General features: G+C 39.5%; 1 protein-coding gene across 1 annotated transcript in view; it reads left to right on the forward strand.

Annotated features, from left to right (window-relative positions):
- The first annotated feature begins 4,696 nt into the window (after window positions 1-4,696).
- shc1 (SHC (Src homology 2 domain containing) transforming protein 1) overlaps window positions 4,697-25,571 on the forward strand; it is a 42,658-nt gene continuing 21,783 nt past the window's right edge. Inside the window, exons 1-2 of the mRNA XM_017468679.3 lie at window positions 4,697-4,996; window positions 25,314-25,358. Coding sequence (XP_017324168.1) covers window positions 25,347-25,358 — 12 coding nt within the window. The 5' untranslated portion in view covers window positions 4,697-4,996; window positions 25,314-25,346. The remainder of the gene's footprint in view (window positions 4,997-25,313; window positions 25,359-25,571) is intronic.

Below are 25,571 nucleotides of genomic sequence, written 5' to 3' on the forward strand. Positions count from 1 at the left end.
CTGTACATCCATCCATCCATCTTCTAAACTGCTTATCCTTCCTTCAGGGTCACGGGGGAACCTGGAGCCTATCCCAGGGAGCATGGGGCACAAGGCGGGGTACACCCTGGACAGGGTGCCAATCCATCACAGGGCACAATCACATACACACTCACACACCCATTCATACACTACGGACACTTTGGACATGTCAATCAGCCTACCATGCATGTCTTTGTACTGGGGGAGGAAACCAGAGTACCCAGAGGAAACCCCAGCAGCACAGGGAGAACATGCAAACTCCACACACACAGGGTCACGGTGGGAATCGAACCCCCAACAGTGCGTCGCACTGTACATCTTTAACACAAATAACTACTTAAGTTGTGAATTGGGTGTGTTCGATAAGGGAAACCAGACAAAATATCTTGACCTTGGGATCTCCAGTACTTTGGCTGTTTTTAACAACACACTCCTTGGCCTCCGTTTTTCATTTTCCTATGGCCAGCTTAAGGGCCATTCCAATACTTTACACTTTTAACCTTCAGGAGCAGAATTTGCTCTAAAACCCACTTACCTGTTTACCCCACACCAAGGTTTGCATATGACTACAAAGTTTGTCTTCATTATATGTGTATTAATTGTATAAAAATCGAACCTGTGTGTACTGTCAGTTTAGTTCATAAGTATAACAAATGCAGACATGTAATTTTACAATCTCAAATATTTGCAAAATATTTAAACAATAAAGGGACTAAGTCAATTCTGCATTTTTATGGCCTCTTGGCTTCAGCGAGAAGCCAGTTTATTCATTAGGCTACATCTACCTTTGTAGCTACATTCACTGGCCATCTAATCACATACACTTACCATAGGTGCACTTAGCTTTTAATATGTTTATGATTTAGAGAAAATAATACTGTTAATGTGCAATATATCCAGTGGTGGGTAGTAACACAGTACATTTACTTTGTTACATTACATTTTTTCTTACTCAAGGTCATTTTTTTCTCACAGTAATGTACTTTTACTTCAGTACATTCGGTTGCGTTCTTCCGTTACTGTTAAATGTTAAAGAATAAATGTAGTTTTAATAATTAGTTTATATCAAGTATAATGAGGTCTTGAGTCTCGTGATATGCTGCAGTGGTCTGAATGCAGACGCAATAACTGCTCTCTTTTTTTAGGGGAGTGGGAAGAAGAGGAAGGTCACCCACACACCCACACACACACACACACGCACACCTACTTTCTCTCTACACACACTTTCTTTTTTGTTCTCTGCTGTCTTGTTTAAATGCAGTGAAAATAAAGTAAGTCAACTTTTGGGGAAATATTTATTTTTTGGTGTGTGTGTGTGTGTGTGGGTGAGAGAGAGTGAGAGAGAGCTAGAGAGAGAGAGAGATTTTGTGTTGAAAATGACAGGTTCTGTGTTCACAGGACTGGGATACACTGCTTCATCTTGAACCCAGGTTTTATATCATATAATCATATAAACAGAACAGACTTTTAAGGAGAGGTGTGACTTACCATGTAGTCTGAGCTTTATGATTTTTCCTGCATTTTCTACAGAGACGAAGTAACTAGTAAACTTGCTACTTGAATAGTCTTCTCATTGGATACTTTATTACTCTTACTTAAGTAATTATTAACATTTCTACTTTTAATCTTATTTGAATAATTATTTTTAGAAGTAGTTTTTCTTGTACTTGAGTACAAAATTTTGGCTACTCTACCCACCTCTGAATATATCGGTCATGGCACCGCAAACTCCATTTCCCAGAAAGCACCGCAAACTACAAACATGGCCGATGACTACAACTTCCAATGGAACACACAGACACATTACCTTCTCCTGAGAATTAATCACACACCTGTTCCCAATTACACCACAATATATAAGAGACTGCTCATTCACAATGTCTTTGTAAAGTATACGCTTAGGTTACTTGGCTCTGTTGGGCACCAAGCAGTTACCTTGTGATTTATTTATTTATTAAAACTGTGTTATTCCCTCGACTTTGATTCTCTGCCTTGCCTAGTTTGGATTGTTTGCATAATTGTTTGACCCTTGCCTGTCTATGGTTATTGATTTCTGCTAAACACTGTGGATTTCTCTTCTCATTAAACTGCCTTACCTGCACTTGCTTCTGTCTCAGCCTCCAATATGTGACTATCATGTATTTATAATGTTAATTAATACTTAAACTAAGAAACAAGCTATATATATATAGTGCAGGGGCATTACTGTGGAATATTGGAAATGATCATGCAGGGCCCGTAGACAGAGGCGGATCTTAGAAGGTCCTGGGTATATTTTTAGAAATTATAATTGGGCCCACGGAGACTGTATTTACACAGAGCCTAGACATTTGTCAGACAGCCCTGGACCTGAGCAGCTGAATTAAAGTGCAAAATGTCTAAATAACCTGAAAGATCTAGTTTTACTGAGTAAGAAGTATTTGAGTTTATAATATTTATGTAAGGAATAAAACATGACAGAAAATACTCCATGGTGGAACCGTGACATGGTCTGACACAAAGCAGGCTGACTTGGAGTAAGTGTCTTAATTCCAGTAACTGTCCATATGGTGTGTTGGTTTAGTTGCCCAAACTTCCATTTCTGTCCAAGAAAACAAATCATTACAGTCAGGAGTGGCAGTACACTGGGCCCCATCTCCGAACAATGTTTGTTTCCTGTAGTCCCCTTAGGCCCCCATCCTCTTTTATAGTACCCCTGTCTGCTCCAACTTTATTACTTCTTTGTTTTCACCATGTTTCCATTTCCTGGTTGTTTAAATGTGTGTTATGAATGCTGTTTTGCTCATCGTAAACATCTCTGTTTAGGCATCACGCAACAAGAAAGCTGAAAACACAACAGGAAATTCGGAAAACACGGCAAAAACGAAAAACACAACAGAATTAAGTGAAAACAGAAAACCTTATTGATCATCACATGCTGTTCGCTGATTGAATACAGCATGTGTCAGTCTGAGAGACTGCAGAAAGTTAGATGTTTACAGTGAAAGGAAATATGACCCTAAAGTAGTCTACAGATGCATTTATTTTTGGTATTTTTAACAAGGGAGTATGATGTTGTTTTTTTTTAGATACGCTGTAAAGTTTGTACTTGTTTTACTCAATAATGTGTGTATGTGAATTCTATAAACCCATGTAAATGAAGCTGGGTTATATAGAATAAAGAATTACTCTGCACTATATAAACATGAGGTAATTTCGTATTTGGGTCATTTTCACTGTTAAGTTGATAATGCAATTCAGACCAAAAGATCCAGTTCTTTTTCTTTGAAAGCAACAAAGATGCTGACATTTTGGTTTGAGTTAATGCTGCTGTGTTATTGGTTTTAACGTTGTGTTTCCGAACCGATGCTCTGTTTTAGGTTTTGTGGTTGTGGTTCTTGTGTTTTAGATTTTCTGTTTTCTGATTTGCTGCAGCATTTTATTTTATTTATTTTGGTGTTTCGCACTTACAGGCCAGACTAGACCCCATACCATGTTACAACTCTTATAACACACACTTGGGTCCTTTAGTTTAAGCTTATACATGTACATCATGTGCTATGGGGAGCACAGTGGCTTAGTGGTTAGCATGTTTGGCTCACACCTGCAGGGTTGGGGGTTTGAAACTTGCCTTTGCCCTGTGTGCACGGAGCTTGCATGTTCTCCCTGTGCTTCGGGAGTTTCATCCGGGTACTCCGGTTTTCTCCCCCAGTCCAAAGACTTACATTGTAGGCTGATTGGCATCTCTAAATTGTCTGTAGTGTGTGAATGGGTGTTTGCGATTGTGCCCTGCATTGGGTTGGGAACCCGTCCTTGTTCCCTGAGTTTCTTGGGATAGGTTTCAGGCTCCCCGCGACCCTGTGTAGGATAAGGCTCACACTACACAACTTTCAACATCGGCAAATCGCTGTGCTGTTCGCACTACACAACATGCTCTCTTGTAATCCTCACGGTGACCTCACCCCATTCCTTGCTCTCTCATTGGCTGTAGCTTGTCGCTGCCATGACTGCCAGTAATGACACTTTTCAAACCACAGGATGTGGAGTCGTCTGACACCTCTGGATATTTAGCATATCAAATATCTGTGAGGCGTCGCCGATGCTTCGGTGCAGTTTCGTTGAGTAGTTCACAGTTAACGATCGACTGCCGGGTGGCGAGCGCCAATTGCTCGCCGAGTTGCCTCCGTTCAAAGGGTTTTTGTCGGTGAGCTCGGCGACTTGAAAATCGGGCTTAAAATCGTGTAGTGTGAACTAGGCTTAAGCGGTACAGAAAATGGATGGATGGATGTGATATTAACACAAAAATAGTATTCGTTTATTATGAATAGTTAACCAGACAAATATTTCTTGTCATTTGTCCAAAGAGTGGAGCTTTAGAATATTTTACTCGTAAGATTTACCAAAACAAACAAACAAACAAAAAAACCCAACAAACAAACAAACAAAAACAGTGTTACAACTGACCCCACTCTCCCCTACTAATTGTACTGTAGGTCTATACCCTGGCCTGTATATTTGAAACTATACCGTTTGTTTCCATTTCCCTCCATTGTAAAGTGTTCTTGCCCATTGAAACCACAAGACAACACTGTACAAACGTGTTCTTTCCATGATTGCGCAAAAAACAAGTGAAGGCCGCGCGCTCGGCCGGGCCAGGTGCAGGCGCTCGCGCTTTACGCCAAACCGCATGACGCAGGCGCGCGATCGCGGAAGTTGACTCTTTCTGGTCTTCGGAAACGGTGGCGAGTTTAGGAGGGAGGCGAAAAAAAAAGAAAAGAAACGAGAGTGGTTCAAAAACTGTCTTCATGTACTTTTGTCACTGTTTTACATGCGAACAAAGCCGGCAAAGTGGCGGCGGTCTTTATTCGCCACCGGACTGCAGCTAATGTTTCAATGTAACACAGCAGGAAGTTGAGGTTAAAAAAAAAAACAAACAGAACAGAAAAAGTGTTCGGGAAAGCAGGAGACGCGAGGACGGCAGAGAGGAAGAGAGCGGGTGAGTTTGTGGAGAATAACGAGTTAAGATAACGAGTTTAAAACCCGTGTTATCCCAGCAGAGTGTTTACTCACACCGACCTGTAGCTTCATGCTGCAGAAACCTTCAATAACTTTCTCTCTCTTTCCACTTTATTCCGTTTGTCTGACTTTTGACTCGGGCGAATCCCAAATGGCTCCCTATTCCCTATACATGTGTCCTACATGAGTTCAGAATGACTCTCAGCCCCTATACGTCCTGCACTATTGTGTTCAATAATTAGCCATTTGGGATTTGACTCCAGACAAGAAAATGTCCAGACAAGATATATGTTTTTAGTTATCGTACTGACTCATGTGAACACAGTACTATCTATGTTAAGTGCAGCATCTTGTATAGTACTTTGGGACTTAATAGTTTTGCTTAGGAATTGTAGAAGCACTTTGGTCTGGTCCTTCAAGTGAACATGTCTGGACAGTTCAGAAAAACAAACAAACAAAAACAAGACAGAGTTCATCTTTGCAGTGGAAGTAAAGTAGACCACTAAATGGATGTGTGTAAGTTTTCAGTGTATTAACGTGTCTGATTAGTTTTACAACTTTCTTTTGTTTTATTTAAAAAGAGGATGTCAAAAAACACAACAGTGCGTCTCAGTGTTTGTTTAAGAAACTTCTAGAGAATTTTTGATACAAGAGAATTGTTTTGCTGAAAAGTGTGTCCAATATATATATATATATATATATATATATATATATATATATATATATAACACAGTGTTCACATTGAAGTGTTTACATAGCCGACAATAATCCATCAGACATGATCAGATGCGCACTTACTCTACAGCTCAATAAGAAATCTTATACTGCAGGGTACTGTATGTCGTGCATTACTTTCGACCCGTACATCATACCGAGCGTATAAAGACAATAGACATTCAAGAAACAGCATAGGATTCGGCCTGTCTTAAAGGGTGCAAAACAACAACAAAACGTTATATATTCCTGACAAAGAAAGTACATATTAGTGACAAAAACATTATTGTGGGTGAATTCATTTAAAAAAAAAAAAAAACCCAGCAACTTGCAGGTTTATTGCGATATTCATGATTGTTAATTAATTAGGAACTGAAAATCTTTGTTTTATTAAGTCCCCTATATATTTATATATGTGATATAAAACGGATGTGTAAATGTCATCTCGTCAGATACTTTGCATGTAAGAGCAGCGTACCGTCAGCTGCAGGAGAATGAGGAAATAAACATGAATGTTTAATTGTGTGTGTGTATGGTGCAGCCAACGTTAGGAAATTAGACACGGAATCTATTTGTCTGGGTTTTTCAATATATTATCAGGCGGTTGTTATTAAGCCAGCAGCTTTAATGCCGGTTCCTGTAGTGTTTTGTAGTGTTTAAATATTAAAAAGTAAGCTTTACTAGGCTAATTACAATGTTTACCCTGTTTGAGCTATGAAACTTGGACTCTACTAGTTTACAAGTCTAACTGTTTACGAGTTCCTTATGATCACGTATCACCCGTACCAGTATGTTATATGTAATACATATTAGAAACTCAAATACATCTTACTCAGTAAAACTAGATCTTTCGGGTTATTTAGACATTTTGCACTTTAATTCAGCTGCTCAGGTCCAGGGCTGTTTGACAAATGTCTAGGCTCTGTGTAAATGCAGTTTCCACACACTCCCAACACTAAGCTAAACTTGGTTTTGGTTGTTCAGTTTCAGCAGTAAAGTACACGGACTCTCCTAAAACATTCCAGTAATATTGTCCTGACTTGCTTTATATATATCTCATGACGTAATTGACATTGATGGAAGGAAAGGAGACGATTCTATGAGCAGTCGTTTGCTTGTTATGTTGTATGAGAAGTCGTGCTTTCTGGTCTGTACGCACTTTTATTTTGGTGCTGGAGATTGTTTCCTTCAGGTCCAGGCATGACTAGAGTTATGGCACTGTTGCGAAGCCCTTCCTCTTCTCTGTAAGTGCACCACAGGTACAGTAGCTTAGATGCCATAAAAGTGACTGACTAAGATGGGCTGATCTTTCTCACACACCGATTCATAAACACTCCCAATGACCGTGCAGGCGTTCGAGTTTGTAAAGTTTTTAGAAGAGGTGCCTGTTGAACCGAAGTGAAGGGCAATTATTTTCCTCACATTGCTGTCACTTATCTGGATGTTCCGTCTCTCTGTTCTTGTGAAATCTGAGCTTGAGTTTTCAGGAAGTTTCAAGTCACCAAACAAACAAACCTAAAAGTTCCGAACAGAAAGTTGGTTAAATTTAACGGAATATTTTAATGATGAAGGTGTGATGAAATTGTGGAATAGTGCAGGCCACTGATTGGTCAGATGCCATTGTCTTTGGATAGGTTGTAGTTCTGTCAACATAAACATCTACAAAAAAAACAACTAAACATCTAAGTCTTCCCCTGAGCATAAAACTCTTTAGGAGAACCCTGTACGTACAGTCTTACATTTAACCTTAGTGTAATGGTGTGATATATCACGCATTTACAATGCGATAAAACATAACGTATTTCAGATTTACACCACAGCCGTGTTAAATTTTCTAATCAGAAAGTGTAGATTAATGTAATCTGTGATCTAAATTAATTATTATTACTGCACTTCTTGTAATGTGTTATTGTTTCTATAGTAGCAGCTCATTCATAGGAACCCCTTGATTTGGTTTGGTAACGTGACAAGCTGTGTGTGGTGGGGTTTTTTTTTTTTGTTTTTTTTTTTTTTGAAGGGAGAGAAACAAAGAGACTCGTAACGGAGTAACTGTTTATAGCCGCTATAATTTAAGTGACAACATGAACTAATTTGTCTCATGGATGCTCCCTTAAAATTAAATGAGACTTAACTGGTAAAAAAAAGAATAAAGCAATCAAACCTTGACCTGTGGTTTGTTAGTAAGTTTAAAAATTCCAACTCTTGGTAAAGCACTGTTGTGTTAGAGGAATTGTGGGTTATTTTCCTATAACAGCACACATTAACATGTACATGTATTCTTTCCTTGTTTGATTCCTTATCTTCCCACACTAGTTTCCTTTCCTTTACTGTCTTCAGCATTCATTCAGCTTCGACTTCCAAAGAAAAAAAGGTTCTGACTCACTGTGTGTACTACATGCAGTCAGCTTCAGAATAATTGGCAATGAGTGTAAAAAAAAAAAAAAAAAAAAAAGGAGTTTTCTAACGAAGAACAAAACACTTTATTAGGAAATAGAAAATAAACTTTGAAACCATGTGTCACCATTATTGGCATCCCATGAGTCTGCCGATCACTCACAATCTTTACTTTTTTTAGGCTTAGAGTTAGTGTTATATGATGGGAAATGGACTAATCCATTTGAGTTGGTAACTAACTGGAATGCTGACCCTTTTTTGGTTTTTTATCTTGTAGGTTTTTTTTTTTTTGTTTTGTTTTTTTTACTTGTCACTTAACAAGTGTCTTGGTCATTCTAAATCCCAAGTGCATTTATCTGCGCAGGCAGGATCACCAAATCTGCTTTTCATGGGTGTCAGTTGAAACTCGAGCATGACTAAAGCTGTATTCACTCCCCACGCCACCCTGCCAGCATTCCAGCTCCATCCCCCTGCCATATTGGACCAGTCATCCTTCGGTTCACTTCCTCACTTTGTTCCATGTCACGTCTTACCCGAACAACAGCCATTTCAATAAACGTCCTAGATGCTCGAATGCTGTAAGTAAGAAATAACACATGATGGTCCGTGCTGTTATAATGAAATAATCCACGCCAGAGTGGTGCGATACATCCCGATGCGAAACACATGATATTGTTTTTATTTGTTAACGAATGTCTGCGAGATATGTTGGGACCTGTTATAGCAGCTCAATAGCCTCTCATGAAGTTAATAAGGGGAGAGAGAAAAAAACGCAGCGTGTCGTGTGACTCAGAAACCGGAACGCACGAACTCCTCTCTGTCCTGAAGACTCTTCAGTGTCTGGAAACTTACAGGCTGTTACAAAGCGCTGACACCCAGGACTACTTCCGTAAATGTAACATAAACGTCTCCTAACAGAACTCTTCAAGATATCAACGACGATGCATTTTTCTTTATTAAACAATGCATTTAAAATTTTTAAAAATGTTTTCACCCGTACTGTTCACAGTCCCTGTGAATGCGCTGTTACTGTAGAAACTATAATCTATTAGAATGAGCAAATTAATATAAACCTACGATTTATTTTTACAGATGAAGCCGTGCTGTTCTGTAACAATTAATGCCCACTTTCTGATTCGAGAAATCAGCTACTTTGTGTGTGTGTGTGTGTGTGTGTGTGTGTGTGTATGTGTATAAGACTTCTTAATAATTGATGCTTTTGAGTGTTTGTAGAGGTTTGGTGGCCAGGGGATCAGGTGCATTCCCATAATCCAAAGTAGTAAATTGGGCCTACATACAGTACATTACAATTTGTATTCTACTAATAAAACTTTTAAACCATAGTGTGTCTGTCAGGTCAGGACCTGAAACCTATATAGCACTTTAGCACTTGACAAACTTTAGCCAGTGAGTTTGTTCTGTTTCAGCATATTAACTTGGATATTATATTATTATTATTATTATTATTATTATTATTATTATTATTACTATTATTATTATTAGCCTTATGTTACACCATAATCGCAAATGATCTTTGTTTAGTAAATGAGAGAAATATGTTGCTCCTGTATTGCGCTTGTAAAAGTGCCAAAACGACAAAATCGCTCACTAAATGATTATCTTGGGGTTTTTTTTTTTTTTTTTTTTTTTTTTTTTTAAATCATGATAGGTTTTCGTGTAAATGCGCAGGACACGTGTAAACCTAGATCGATGACACAGATCTTACAGTGTTCATCACTAATCGTTACAGGCACACAGACCATAGAGCTGGTGTATGTGAAGATTTTTATTTATTTATGTATTTATTTATTTTTGACTCAAGATCAAGCAGCATGGGAAACCAAACGATTTCACATTACAGATTAATCGTCCTTGTCATGGCAAAGAGCACATCGGCATTGTTACCCTTAAAGCTCTAACGCGCTACACAGCCATTAGTGTGTCTCAGAAATCACAGGTTGTCGCAGCACACACAGTCTTAAGTAACAGCTGGCGACACACACCACAGCAGGTGACCGATATAAACATAGCCTGCGTTTTGTTTCACAAGCAGTAGCTGTTGAGGTTACAGCTTAAAAAAAAATTTAAACTGTTCACAGACAGTTTTCATGGAGTTTCACAAAATAAAAAGATACACTGAGGCCACGGCTGAGAATTAAGCCTTAAGTTTAGTCTAAAGCTTAGCATTAGACCTTAGCTTTAACCTATAAGCTTAAAATTGCAAGTTTCCGAGATCTTGAAAGAAACATTGTTCACCCAGTACTTTCTACTGTGCTGAACGTTTCAGAGACTCTTAAGTTTACATGGAATGAAATTTGCGCCATGAGTATTGACCGCAGCTTTTCAAGAAACGAACAAAAATATACAACGAGAGAAGAAAAACACTCTGAAACTGAAAACAGTGAACTCGGTGGCAAAAAAATTTACATGGACTTCAAATAAATAGCATTTTTTGTTAACAGTTTTCTAAGCTTCGTTTTGGTTAATCACGGTTTATGAATGCGCTTCTAGAGATTTTGTTTACGCTCAGCAAGTTTACGTTCGCTATTCTGGCACAAACCCCTTGTGTGGGCGGGGCTTAACACCGATTTACTCTCATTGGCTAGTGAGATTTGGATCGACAGCTCAAGTGTACAGCCTAGGAAGAAGATGATGATGATGATAATGGCGGTGACGACGACGACGACGCTGCTTCTGAGAGCTCATCTCAAAAAAATATTCATATGAGACTACCCTAATCTCAAATATTAATTATGAACTAATATACTAAGTAAGTAAGGAAGTAATTTGACTACAAAGTACACACACTGTAACTTTGCAGAGAACTGCATTCAGAATGCTCTCCAAAATTCACACCACTGAAGTCTTTACTTCCAGGTCAGGGAGCTGTCGATCCAAATCTCAATAGCCAGTGAGAGCAAATCGCTGTTAAGCCACGCCCACACATGACATTTGTGCCAGAATGGCGAATGTAAACTTGCACAGCATGAACGAAAAGTTGAAAGCATAAACGAAAACTCAGGCAGCACATTCATAAACCATGATTAGCGAAAACGAAGCTTAGTTCGACACTGTTAACAAAGAAAAGCTGGTTATTTGAGTGCTTTTCTTTGTTTACATTGTGTATTTTTGTTCGTTTATTGAAAAGTTATGTTCATATACTTTTGGCACAAATTTACTTCCATACTTAGCCAGTGGAGTTTTATTTTCCAGCTTCTTAATTACTTATACTTAGTATATTGATCAATAAAAGTTTGAGTTTCTAATTGCTGTACTGTTGTACTGTCTTCAGTAATTATTTTACCTATGATGAAGCATTAATAGCGGTCATTCACAAGCTGTTTCCTTTTTATCAGCAGTTACCAGCTAGCAAAGATGTTCTGGATCAGCTTGGCCTGAACAAGCTGTATTTCTTTCAGTAGAGATGGCTTAAATGATTCTGAATGCAATTTAATATAGCATGGATGGCTGTTGTTCAGTAATCGCACATAATGGTGCATTTTTCAGCATTGGTGTAATAGTCATGTTCTGCCAGAGCAACTGCAAAGTGATCTAGATGTAATTTGAACATTTTTGCCTTACATTAGCTAGTCATGTTATTAAGTATTTTTCACATGGCTTTATTTGTGTGTGTACCAGTCTCGGTCAGAGTAGCAGTAGACAAGCTAATCACAAAAAAGTATCACAGCAACTATTTTATTTTTTGGAGAAGAGATATAGTGAGAGCCCTTGTGAAATAGCTGTAAATCATGGACAGGTATTTAAGTGAGAGAAATCCCTTGTTTTTAGCCTAAATGAATTTCTACCTAAATATAGATGGGTTAAGTCTGTCACATGAGGAAAAATCACCTGTAATAGCTTCAGAAACAGCAATATACACCGATAAGCTACAACATTAAAACCACCTGCCTAATATTGTGTAGGTCCCACTTGTGTCACAAAACAGCTCTGATCTGTTGAGGCATGGTTTCCAGCAGACCTCTGAATGCTGTTATGCTGTGGTATCTGGCACTTGGACGTTAGCAGCAAGTCCTGTACTTTGCGAGGCCTCCGTGGATTGGACTCGTTTGTCCAGCACATCCCACAGATGCTCGATCGGATTGAGATCCGGGGAATTTGTCAACACCTTGAACTCTTTGTCATGTTCCTCAAATCGTTCCTGAACAATTTTTGCAGTGTGACATGGTGCATTATCCTACTGAAAAATGGTCAGTGACTTTAGGGAATACCGTTGGCATGAATGTGTGTACTTGGCCTGCAACAATATTTCGGTGGTACATGTAACATCCACATGAATGCCAGGACCCAAGGTTTCCCAGCACAGCATTTCCCAGAGCATCACACTTCCTCTTCAGGCTTGTCTTCTTTCCATAGTGCATCCTGGTGTCATCTCTTCCCCAGTAAGCAATGCTCATGTTCCCCATGTGCATCAGTGAGAGTTGGGTGCCCATGACCCTGTCGCCAGTACACCGGTTGTCCTTCCTTGGAAAACTTTTGATAGGTACTAAGCACTGTATACCGGGAACACCCCACAAGACCTGCTGTTTTGGAGATGCTCTGACCATCACAATTTGGCCCTTCTCAAAGTCGCTTAAATCCTTATGCTTGCCCTTTTTTCCTGATTCGTGACACATCCCCTTCGAGAACTGACTGTTTACTTGCTGCCTGATATGTCCCACCCCATGACAGGTGCCACTGTAACAAGATAACCTGTCAGTGGTTTTTAAACCTGTCTTGTCACCCGTCAGTGGTTTTAATGTTATGGCTGATCGGTTTGTGTCTTACGTCGTCTTGCTCTACTCAACAACACCTGACCAATATAGGTTACTTATAGACGTGTACAGCAGTGCCAGCTGGTGGGTTTTAAAGTAGGGGAAGCACACCTGTCTCACAGCACTACAAGCCAGCCAGTCAACATCATTGGACCAAGAGAGTTGAAAGGATCTGTTTTTGCTCCCTGACTTTTGAAGTAAATCTTTGTCTTGGGCATTGATCTGCAATCCTGTTTCATTCTCAGTCAAGTAAGAGCATCAAAGGACAAAATTAAGTCGACAACATTAGCACTGAAATGCTAAATTTCACTGAAGGTTGTGACAACTAGCTAGCTAGACCTATAAATAATAATAAACAACAAATCTCCTAAACAAATACAAATAATCAAACAGAACTTACAATTAATTTACAGTAATTTTAAATAATGAAAATAAAACAAGTAATATTAGTTGTGTTAAACCGTTTTGACTTAGGTTAATTGACTAATTACTACCCACTGTGCGTGTTTTGTGGTTGACTGACTGACGCCGATATGTTGACTGACAACATTCAAAACGTTATGTTGCTTACCATTTCAGTGATTGACAGTTGCTTGCAAGGTTCAGCCCCTTTAAAGAGGTCTCCAAATCATTATATGGAGAAGTTGTCCGTCTGGGTAAAACAAAAAGGCATTTATGAAGACTACCCCTCAATAAAGATTGAGATTTTTTATCCTATCTCCCATAATAAACTCATTGACTCCCAGTGAAGCCGTATCCAATAAGCGTATCCAAAAATGTACTTTAATCTGTCATAGCAGCCCCTTGAAGCTATTCATTATGCACCGGGCTGCGCTGTCCACCGAAAACAATTTGTCCTAAATGAGCAAACTGTGAGATTCTGCAGATATTTTGATTCGCTAAAATATTGAATTTCAATATTGAAGCTTGGTGAATCATCTAGACACACCGGTACACGTTTCATTGCCACATTTTAATGAGTTTCTACAGGAGGCCATGATTCCGACAGAGTCATATATGTGGCCTACAGAGCGAATATACACATGGTCCTTTCGAAATGTCATTGTATTAGTAGTTTAACCAGTCAGCTCACGCTGTGTTTGAGTGCAGTGTGCTGAGGCAATTTACTGCCCATATGTATGGAAGCCCTAAGTGGCCATGCATTATAAAAAAATTTTTTTTCTTTTGTTGTTTTTTTTTCACGATCTCAACTTTAATTTTCTCGTGATTGAGACATAACCAAAAGCGGTTTTCTCATGATGTAATTTTATCCTGAGAAAATCTCATGCTTCGTGAATGGGAGTGGTGTTACATGCACGTTGGCATCTTTGACATCATAAACTTAATAAGTTCCCGCTGTAGAGATGGACTTTGTCTCCGCATTAAGAGAAAGAGGTGTCCCCTTCTCAAGTGTCGGACACTAATGTGGAAGTCGTCAATCCTGCAGGGATGACGTATTCGTGTAGGCCAACCTGGAAGTTAGCATCACCTTGGTTCCCTTGACAAAAAGCCAATAGGATTTTTCCATTAGCTTTTGGATTACTGCAGAAAATAAACTCTTTGACCAATAAAAGTTTATGCTTCTTATGTTTGTTTTGTTCTTCAAGATAATCTTCACAAATGAACACAACATTTATGAATTTTGAAGCCTACATGCAGTCTCCAGAAGCAAAAAGATAACATTAGTCTATAAACGAACTACACGATGGTCGCATGACTTCGTCACCACTAATCTTCCGACAACTCTTTCAATCTTTATTGAAAAAAACACTACAGTTGGAAAATACTGTAAATTTATAAATATGAGCTGGAATACTCTGCAAGAACACGGTTATAAACACAATGAGGCTGAAGTAGACGAGTTTAGCTGCTCCGTGTGATGACGTTTAACGTCCCCGACAACCGCTATAGTACCATTTAAACACGAGAAAGCAACTTTTGTTATGTCGAGAAAACAAGAAAGGAAAAAAAATTAATAATGCATGGCCGCTTAGGACTTCCGTACGTATGTGCACATGTTGTGTGATTTTTATATTAAACTTCATCAACATACATGCATTGCAACAGTGCTGTAAATGCTGCTGTTTATGGCATAGGTCCACACACTTGGGACTATGGACTCTGTCACACAAACAATCTCAAAGTTTTTTATTTTTCTCTTTCTTTCTCATCCCTTCATTGGTCTAGTTACTAAAATGGTGGTCGTTGTCTGTTGAACTGTTGTTTTCAACACACACGGCGGTCCAGAAACACATTCTCAACCAGTAAGTGGGTCACCTGGGGCCTGAACTGCATGTTATGCAGTACAAGACTCATTGTGGCTTTATGTCTTGCGCAAGACTTCAGTAGAGCGGGTGCCTCTGACATTTGACAAGTCTTATCATCACCGTAAAGAGAGGCTTGTTTAGACGTGGTTGAATTTGAATTGCGCTTTAGCCAAATGGTAGACTTTGGTACTGAAATCAGGATGAGTGACACGCTCAACTTCAGTTTGGTTAAAAAGAAAATTATGCCATTACTTTTTACTGTGGCTTAAGATCTGGTGTTAAAAAATAGTCTGTATGTAATGATTAACATATTTAATATCTATCTTTTTTTTAAAATAACACTAAATAAAATCAATAAGAAACCCACATTTGATATCTATGCTCCAAAAATCACAGATTTTAAATCACAGGTTTAAGGATGAGTGCACAGATCCAACTATGAATACAAGACTAAAATCGAATATCAAACTCAGAAATCACACACAGCACCCATTGACCATGCTAATATTGTACATTTTTAATGATCATGATATATCGCACCACTGATTATCGACTCGTGCCTAGTTATGGATGATCCATGTCGATGTGGTGGCCATGAAAATGTGCTCTCCTAAAGTTCTCTCTATATCCAAATAGTTAAAAGTGTGAAGTGACCTCCTTTCCTCTCTGTGGACGTGTGGGATCATTTTAAGAACACAACATCCTCTCGGTTATTTTCCATCCCACTGCCTGTATATTTTGTGTGTGTGTGTGGTTTTTTTGCCTACTCATGGCAGCCTTAGTGAGGCAGTAGCAGTCTCACTCCTACTAACACTGTGTAAAGTATTTCTGTAATAACATATATTCACATTACAGTATATCAAGATCATGATGTCACGTGGGAATTTAGAGAATTTATTTCCAAATTGTTTTGAGAAATTGTTTTCTGTGAGACTTTGATGTGAGGAAGTGTTTGTTTGTATTTTTGGTTTTTGAAAACATCTCGATTTAGTTAACCTCCATCAAAATTGTCGACTAGACTTTTAACAAGTCTGTTTTTCAAAAAATTAAAGAAAACCTTAGCAGTTTTCCTATCTAAATAATTTAATGCTTGCAATTAGGGTTGCATCCATACCATTACATCACCCCCCACCCCCAGCCAACTACGAGTACATTGTTTTGAAATGGCTTGTATTTCCCCATTTGTACGTCGCTTTGGATAAAAGTTTCCGCTAAATGTAAATGGTGAAATTAGTGTCATGCTTGGTATTAATCCACTAGGGATGTCATGGAGCATTTTAGCTGTGTTTGTTTTCCCGGTTTACATACCAGCCATGAAATGTGCATAAATGTGTGTTCATGCATTTAGGCCATTATGCGATTTGTTTATAAATTTAGCAAGCAGATTTTAAATGAACTGCATGAACTTCTAGGCGTACAGTGGCTTAGTGGTTAGCACTTTCGCGTCATACCTCCAGGGTTGGGGGTTCGATTCACACGACCCCGTGCATGCAGAGATTTCATGTCCTCCCCATGCTGCGGTTTCCTCCTTCAGACCAAAGACGTGCATGGTAGGCTGATTGGCATGTCCAAAGTGTCCATAATGTATGAACAGGTGTGTGAATGTGTATGATTGTGCACTGCGAAGGATTGTCCAGGGTGCACCCCACCTTGTGCCCCATGCTTCCTGGGATAGGCTCCAGGTTCCCCTGTAGGATAAGCGGTATAGGAAATGCATGGATGCGTTAACTTCCACACACGCTCAAGCACACACAAACCATATATTTGATTTTTGAAACACAAAGAGTGTGAACCAAGAAAACTTTACCAAAACACATGATCTTTCAAAACATTTCACAATATGTTTGTGAAACGTTGAAAACAACCAATCCATAACACTCAAAATACAATCAGATCTGCACAAAAGTTCTGCAAACGCATACATAAATCGAGTTCAATATCCACACGCCCACATTACAATGCAATCAGTTCAGGTAAACATTACTTCTTTTCTAGCTTTGTAAGCACTTGCAAAATAATAGTAAATTTAACCCAGTAAAGTAAGTAAAATATAGCCTACACTTTGGGTTTTCGATACATATTAACATGAATGAATTTAGTACAGAACGTGAAGCCTTTAAATAATCCTTCTAATTGACTTTTTTTTGTGTAAAAATCACAGCTTTATTTTTTGTGTTCACTGAGGTACTGAATCAACAACTGAGGTTGTTGCTGTTTGCTTGAACTCCTCACACTCATGAGAATATTTTTTTTGACTTGTATTATAGGAATACATTGTAGTTCATTCTCTTGTTATTGCTCACTTTGCAGTCTGCTTTGATTAATCACAAAATAAGTGTAGATCACTGCAATTTTAGTAGCACGACAAAGTTCATTAGACATATGTCACACACCTGTTATCAGAGCATTTTTTGAGTAAACAAGGATGCTATCAGACTGATACCACTACCAGTATCGGCCTTGATGTATATCCCTATTTGCAATGCTGCTGCAGTGTTTTATCATTAATTGGTTCCATTTTTTTCTTTTTTAAGTAGAGTTTTTTTTTCATGCTTGTTTCCGCTTTCACACATTGTGCAGACCTTTTAAATGCTCTGATGCCCACACGATCATCAAGCAGCACATTTTGTGCGCTGCAGAAACCCCAAAGAAAACCACATAAGTAATAAGGCACAAGTGAACTTGAAAACTTTGCGAGGGCCGTGGGCGGATTAACTACCAAGTGCTAAAACTGTTACACTGTTATCTAAACACTGACCCCTTATTCCGTCTGGAAAGATAAATATACACTAACTTAATGATCTTCTAAGTCTGTTTTCTGAAACTCTGACAGACACCGTGTTCCAGCTGCTTAAGAATGAACTTTGCGTCTTTGTGTCTTCCTCTCGCTCCGAGCTGGTTTTTACTCTATAATGATCTATTATTTTACTGATCGTTCTGTTGCAACATGTAAGGACAGGAAACTGTTACTAGGGTGTTTGGAACATGATTTTTTTTTTTTTCTTTTCTTCCTGTAGACAGTTTAGAAGAAGTAAGATTATCGTTAAAAAGGAAAATTCCACTATGAAACACATTTAAAAGTGTTCATCCGGAAATGTTTGTGATGTGTTTAGAGATTGTGGTGCTAATTTGTTGGTGGTGATCGTTGGCACAGTCACAATGGTGTCTAATAGGGGGGATGAAAAACATTTAAATGATCTCAAACCATCAGGTTTCGCTGTTCGTTACAAAATACAAAACAGCGTCTTTTCTTACTCAGCATTTCCTAGCAGTGTGCTTGTGAAATCCATGGAAGAAGTAGTTGGGGCAGCAAACAATACCGTTATGGCAAGTTAGGGCAGAAATCGGTGAGACATGGCATTGGCGGTAGTCTGTGCTTCAGTTCCCAGACTGATTCGGATGACGCAAAGGCTAAATCCTGTAGGGACGCGCCGATCGATCGGCCGATAATCACATTCGATGACTCGATCGGTAGTCTCTAAATTTGGCCGGTCTCACGAACCGATCGCGATTTGATGAAACTTTAGCACTTCAGTCACGCCCTCGCCATTGTGGAATTATTACGAGGTCTCATGAAACAATGGAAAAATTCACATTTGCCGTGAATTTTTAAAGGCCTTTTAAAATGTTCATTGTAAAAATGAATATTTGTTGAGCTTATTTGATTCTTAATTCAAACAACAATCTACAGCATTACTGTAACTAATATAAACAAAGCAAAATGTGGGAGGAGGGGAAAGGTTAACGGTGACGGTCAACAGAAAGCTTATGCATCACTTATATAGTGAGCTTTTATTAATCACATTGCACAGTGAGATTCTTTTCTTCGCATACCCCAGCATGTTCGGAAGTTGGGGTCAGAGCGCAGGGTCAGCCGTGATACAGCGCCCCTGGAGCAGAGAGGGTTAAGGACCTTGCTCAGGGGCCCAACAGTGGCAACTTGGCAGTTCTGGGGTTGAACCCCCGACCTTCCGATCAGTAACCCAGAGCCTTAACCACCGATATAAAGCTTGAACGATCGTGATCGAGATCGGCTGATCAGGATGACAAGAAATCATTATCAGCTGCAAAAATCGTGATCGGATCATCTCTAAAATCCTGCTTGCACCACTACATCGCATGTAGTCAGATGGCAGTGGCATTGTGGGTAATGTAGGAAAAGTCAATAACAGCACTGACCATCGCATGTTAATTCTAAAGATTAGTGCACATGCAGGTCATTCAGGGTGGGTTTTTCCTTTAAGGTTTGAGCGGAGGTGCGTAATCATGGCATTCTTGAAGGAATTAGGAATTTCCGAGTTTTGTTTCACGTCAGATTTCGAAAATGCTTGCACCATTTGCGAACTTCTAAACATCCAGTTGGGCATGGGATAGGGTACAGATCACTCAACGTCTGACAAAATCTTCTTTTAATTGATTGCAAAAGCCCGACCGAGAACACTTTTGCAGCTTGAGTTCCTTAATTCTAACCTTGTTCTCTGCTTGAAGAGAGGGCGTGAAGAGTGAGAATTGAAGTCAAGGACTGTTTTAGCATGACATAATGTGTCTGTGCTTGGAGGGTGGAGCGGGCCGAAAATAGAACTGTTGTTTGTGCTCTGGGAGACTCTGAATTTTAATATCACAACCATTTACAAAAGCAAGTTCTCCCAAAGCAGTTCTGATGCTTCTTCAAGATCACGCTGCATAGCCAGGGTTTGCGCACAGCCATCACAAACCTCCGAATCAGTTCAAGTCTGTATGAGAGTGGTTACGGTATTGGAGAAGGTAGACATTTTTGTTGTGGTAGTGCAAGTGTTTGGAATGTGTGCTAGCTCACACAGCACCTTCTTCCTTATGCAACTACTTTTTTTTTTTTTTTTCCTTTTCTGACAACGAGGGCACAAAGCAGCCCACATTTAAAAGCTTAACCTGTTTGAAGTCTGCACTACATCATTTTCAGGCTCTCGCCATCATCTCGTACAGCACGGGAAACTCCTGCACCTGGAGTTCACACAAAGTTCAGACTAACTTTGTTAATCATCGACAGGCATGAATGTGAGGTGAATTAGTGCTGAATCAGTGCAGTCTGAATTTCCACTGGAGTGGCAGGCAGTGTGTGATAACATTGCAGTGGCTGTCAGGTACATTAAGAACTACTGAGGAGAAATAAGTCAACTCCACTTTTTCATTTACGTGCATTCACACTGTGACTTTGGTGGTTTTCACACTGGGCACGTTTGCTGAGAATGGAGAACACAGTGAAATATGAATGGAGAACACAGTGAAATATGAATGGAGAACACAGTGAAACTCGCCATATATGAATTATTTTGGTGTCTTTCACACTATGCGTTGTTACCCAGATGAGTACAGGTTCCCTTCTGAGTCTGGTTCCTCTCAAGGTTTCTTCCTCATATCATCTTAGGGAGTTTATCCTTGCCACCGTCGCCACCAGCTCGCTCAATAGAGATAAATCCACTCACTTAAAATCTGTATCCTGTGGTTTATATTTCTGTAAAGCGGCTTTGGCAATGACCGTTGTAAAAAGCGCTATACAGATAAAATTAAAATTGGTACTTTGTGCAGCAGTGGACCTCTTCTGGGCCCCGCAGCATTCGTGGTGCACGTGTGTTGCAGAAACGAATGATGTCGTCATCGACTAAAACACACACGCAGGTTATTTTACTTCCTTTTACTTTACTTACGTTCACATTCCCAGTAATCGCGGCTCAGTTCCTGTGCAGCCGTACTCACGCCACCTCTTACAGGTGGTCTCGGGTTCGGTACCGTGGTGAGCTAACCAGTCCGTGTGACTGCTTTCACATTACCAATTTTTCACACGTATTTCTTTCAGACCAAAGTGCCAGTGTGAAAGCCAGCCTTAGATGAGCGTAGATGGGGTTTTGCTCATGGGCACAGCAGAGTCTTTGATTGAAACTCACCACCCTGTGGTCACTAGCACAGAACCACTTTGCTACCACAGTGATGGTTTCAAAAGCAGGGGCATGTAAAGAATTTCATTTAAACCATGTCTGGGTAATTCAGTCCATACAGGATTTCGCAGAGCTTGGATTGGAATGGCATGAAATTGTTTTGCACGGTCTTTCACAGTGATATTTGTTGGTAAATGAGACCTTTTAGCTGTACTCATGTTCGACGCACGTGAACCGAAGAGGGTTTCAACTGAATGCGCGTTGTGACGACGTCACGTGACGCTTCTTAGGCCAAATCTGCGGAAATTTTTACAAATTGCAAGCAAGCCTGTGTATTGCGGAATTAGCTTGATTTCACGTTAATTTCTGTGATCGCGAAATCCTGGAGTTACTGGTAATTTACAGAATACGCAGGTTTATTCAAAGAATGTAACGAAACAGGCTGAGTAATAATTTGTTATAGAAACGTCTTGCAACTTCAGATTAAGCAACATGACCTGCGTGGCATCCTACATCTATGTGTAAATATGTGTTTGCTTTGTTTTTGTCAGCCCCCTCTAATGAGGATATCATAACTCGGTAATATTCTCTACCCTTTTATATAGAAAAAAACCCCCCGTAAAGTTAAAGCTTTATCATTTCCAGGAAAAATATTCAAATCTTTCCAAAATGAAGCACGCCGTGGTCCGAGCAATGCTGTTCATTTAGAGAAGGTCTGACCCTCATGGTTTCTGAATTTTTCAATTCCGCCTCACACTAGATCCAGCCAGACGTCCTCCTCCTTTGAACCCTGTAATTATAGAGCGCATAAAAGAATGAAGGCCATGCTGAGGTTCTGCCCACTCTGCATGAAAGCACGTACAGCCGGTCCAGTGAGGCTTAATCCATACAAGGGTATTTATTTTCTTTTCAGATGCAATTTTTTTTCAAGCAATCTGTGCTTGAAGTCTGCGATGCAGCCTGTATTATAGAGTGCATTTATCTTGAAATATTAGTTAGTAGCCGATTCTTTCATCTCGTTCGTTCCGTCCAACCTTTTTATTATTTTCAGACTTTTTAACTAAGCTGTTTCTTGCAGCTAGCAGGTTTATTAATGCGCATCTTTTAGATTTTGAATGTTAAAGTTTGCATGGTGTAATTCTTCTATTTTAACAGTTAATATCTTTTTGTCTGGATCGAAAATTTCATTCAGAATGCCCTTAATCAGTTTCGTTAGTTATGATTGCGTAAGCTCCATTTACAGTAAGCACTTAATTTGGGTGTTTTTTGCACCATTCTGTGTAAACTCTAAAGACACGGAATGGTTGCGTGTGTGAAAATCCCAGGAAATGAGCAGTTTATGAAATACTCAAACCAGCCCATCTGGTGCCCACAACCATGCCACGATTAACGTCACAGAGATCACACTTTCATTCTTATGTTTGATGTGAGTGTTACCCGAAGCTCTTGACCTGTACCTGCATGAATTTTTTGTTTTGTTTTTTGCATCACTCTGCTGCCGCATGATTAGAATGCACAGGAGTTCCTAATAAAGTGAATGGAGACTGTCTTTCTCCGTGTGTGTGTGTGTGTGTGTGTGTGTGTGTGTGTGTGTGTGTGTGTGTTAGAGATACTCCGGTGTATCGGCAGATAAAGGCAATTTTTCACGCCATAGGCCGGTATTTTAGAAACATCCGATGATCAGGGCCAATATATTATATCCTGATATGTTATATCCTGTCAATCAAAAGAGAGTGTGTATGTATGCGGTCTTTGAAATAAGTTTAGACGCCTCTGACGTCTGGGGCTAATAGCATCATTAAGATGAGAGGGATTGCAACTGTACTGTTTCAGTGATGCTGTGGGAGGACCGAAGGAGTCAACTGCACATTTCCTGTGCTCAACCTCAGAGCAAGCGTTTTGCACCGAACACTAGATTTTATAAAAGTAATGCATTTTTTTTTTTCCTTTTTACACGACGCAAGTTGAATATAACAAAGGACTTTCTTGGCTTGCCTAGTTATTACTCCACGATGCGGTCGTGTACCTTGCAGTCTCCTCCCGTTGTCACGATTTGATCTCGTCTGTGGCAGTTTGGTGTCTATTAGAAATCCAAAAATGTATATACAGAACAGGGACCGAATTTTGTGGGTCAACTAGTTTCAGAAGCTGAAACCACAAGCCCCTAGCTTTTTTAAGCATCTTGTTCTGTCCCATCACTTTAGCTTATTTTTAAAATATGATGACACAATTGGGCGTTATCGCGCTTGAGCATATGAGATATGATGATGCAAATACACTACGATTACCAGTTGATCATTATGAAAATGAGCCGACTATATTTTTTGGAAGGGAGGTGACACATGAATGATCATTCATTAAAATTATTATTATTATTATTATTATTATTATTATTATTATTATTTTTATTATTATTTTTTTTTAATGGATCCAGCACAACACCTGCTAACACCTGATTAGCTGAGTGCTGTTCTCTATGCATTATTGTTGTAAGTGTTTATATGAGGTATTTTGAGCCGACTGATCACGTTATGTTATACCAATTCTCAATCATGACTGGTTTTAGTGGTCTCATTGATTGAAAGACATGATAGTCAGTGCTGGCTTATTTATTTATTTATTTATTTTAATGATTGCTTGTGTCTCTCATACTCAGCCTTGTAAAACACACTCATCTGGACAAGTGAAAAGAAATGCACTCTTTCCTAAGGGGCACAGAATGTTCCGGAACTGTTGCTGTTGGTAACTGTCTTTAGAGACGGTGTACTGAGTGGACTCGGATTGAGTTCACAGGCTGGAGCGTGAGTTTCTTGTTATTCTTTGTGTCTGAGACAGAAAGGCAAGCAAGCGGGGGCAAATACACACCTCCCCCTCATTTCTGATCATTCTTCTCATACCATGGTGTGTCTGAGCACGACCACGTCTGTGTCCATATATTTTATACACTCACATGTTAGACACTCATCGAGACACTGTGTCTCTCTCTCTCTCTCTCTCTCTCTCTCTCTCTCTCTCTCTCTCTCTCTCTCTCTCTCTCACATACACACACACACAGCATATCGGCATGCAATGCTGCGCTCAGGTGTGGCAGTTATTGCTGATAGCTGATGCTTTGTGTGTATGAATGCGTATTTGCTTGCAAGTATTGTCAAGTGAACCTGTTTTTCACATGCGGGTACGATAGTGACCAGTGAAATTCCTTTCTTTGCCTCAGGCCCTCACGAATCAGAACCACTCAGTTTGTAAACAGTAAACAATTTGCTTCTTCTGGAACTCAATTACAAATCTTGTATGGTAGCACTACTTGTATTGTTCTCTGCTTGATCTATCGCTTTGCTTGTATTTCCTCATTCGTAAGTCGCTTTGGATAGAAGCGTCTGCTAAATGAATAAATGTAAATAAGAGACTACAATGGAGCGAATATCCAGTAAATCAGTATTTATTTTATTCTTTGAGGATTTATAAAAAAATGAAAAAAAGAACTAACAAACTACATTAATCATTACACTCCGTGAGCTAAAATGTTTTGTGTACTGTATAGCATCAATGTATATACAGTCACTTCAGCAGGAACACTTGTTATCTGATTGGCCTGTCATGTTACAGCAGGTGGAGCGGGGAGAAGACTGGAGGGGTTTGGGGCTGCGGGTGAGGGTTTGAGCTGGCCATATGTCTACTGTAACTTAAATAACCGCTCTTTACATCCATGATGAGCAGAAAAGCGTCTCCGAATGCACAAGCCAGTCCAGTTACAGTGAGCCTGATCCTGTTCTTGGCTGAGACTACCGGAACCTGATGTGGTCTTCTGCTGTTGTAGCGTGTCCACCTCAAGGTTCGACATGTTACGCATTCTGCGATGCTTTTCTCATTGTAATGGCGACATAGCAAGTTTTGACTGTCCTCTTGCTTTAAGAACGTCACGTTATAGCATGGTGAGTATTATGTGATCCACTATAGTATCACATTACACACACAGTCATTCACACTGAATGCAGAAGGGGGGACTCTTGGATTTGCAAAACATTTGGCTGGAGCTTGAAGGAAACAGGGTTTGGGTGTGAAACGGCAAGTGTGTGAATATAGTCCAGTAGAGAGTTTTTGTAGGCCAATTCTAATGCACTGTGATAAAGTTGTGTGTCAGAGATAATAAAAAAAAATGTGTGCCTGGGTAGTGGATTATATGTGTGTTTGTGTATATGTATGTTAATGAGTTTGTGTGCGCTTTGTGGTGTTTCTAGGGAAACAGATACACAAAAGCAGAGAGTTGTCCAATGGACTATGTGGTAAGCTTTTGAAACACACACACACACACACACACCCACACGGGTCTCCTGCGGCATAGAGGCTGATAATGTCTTCGCACACTCCCAGACCTCATTGGTTTACTGTTCTTTATTGACTTTAGGGCTAATTTGCTCTTAAGCAGAATGAACTCGTTTGATTTTACATGTGCCGCGCTGACCTTTTCTTCTCGGATAGTCTCTTTATATAAATTT

The sequence above is a fragment of the Ictalurus punctatus genome, chromosome 1 (genome assembly GCF_001660625.3).
Source record: "Ictalurus punctatus breed USDA103 chromosome 1, Coco_2.0, whole genome shotgun sequence".
In the NCBI taxonomy this organism is placed as follows: domain Eukaryota; kingdom Metazoa; phylum Chordata; class Actinopteri; order Siluriformes; family Ictaluridae; genus Ictalurus; species Ictalurus punctatus.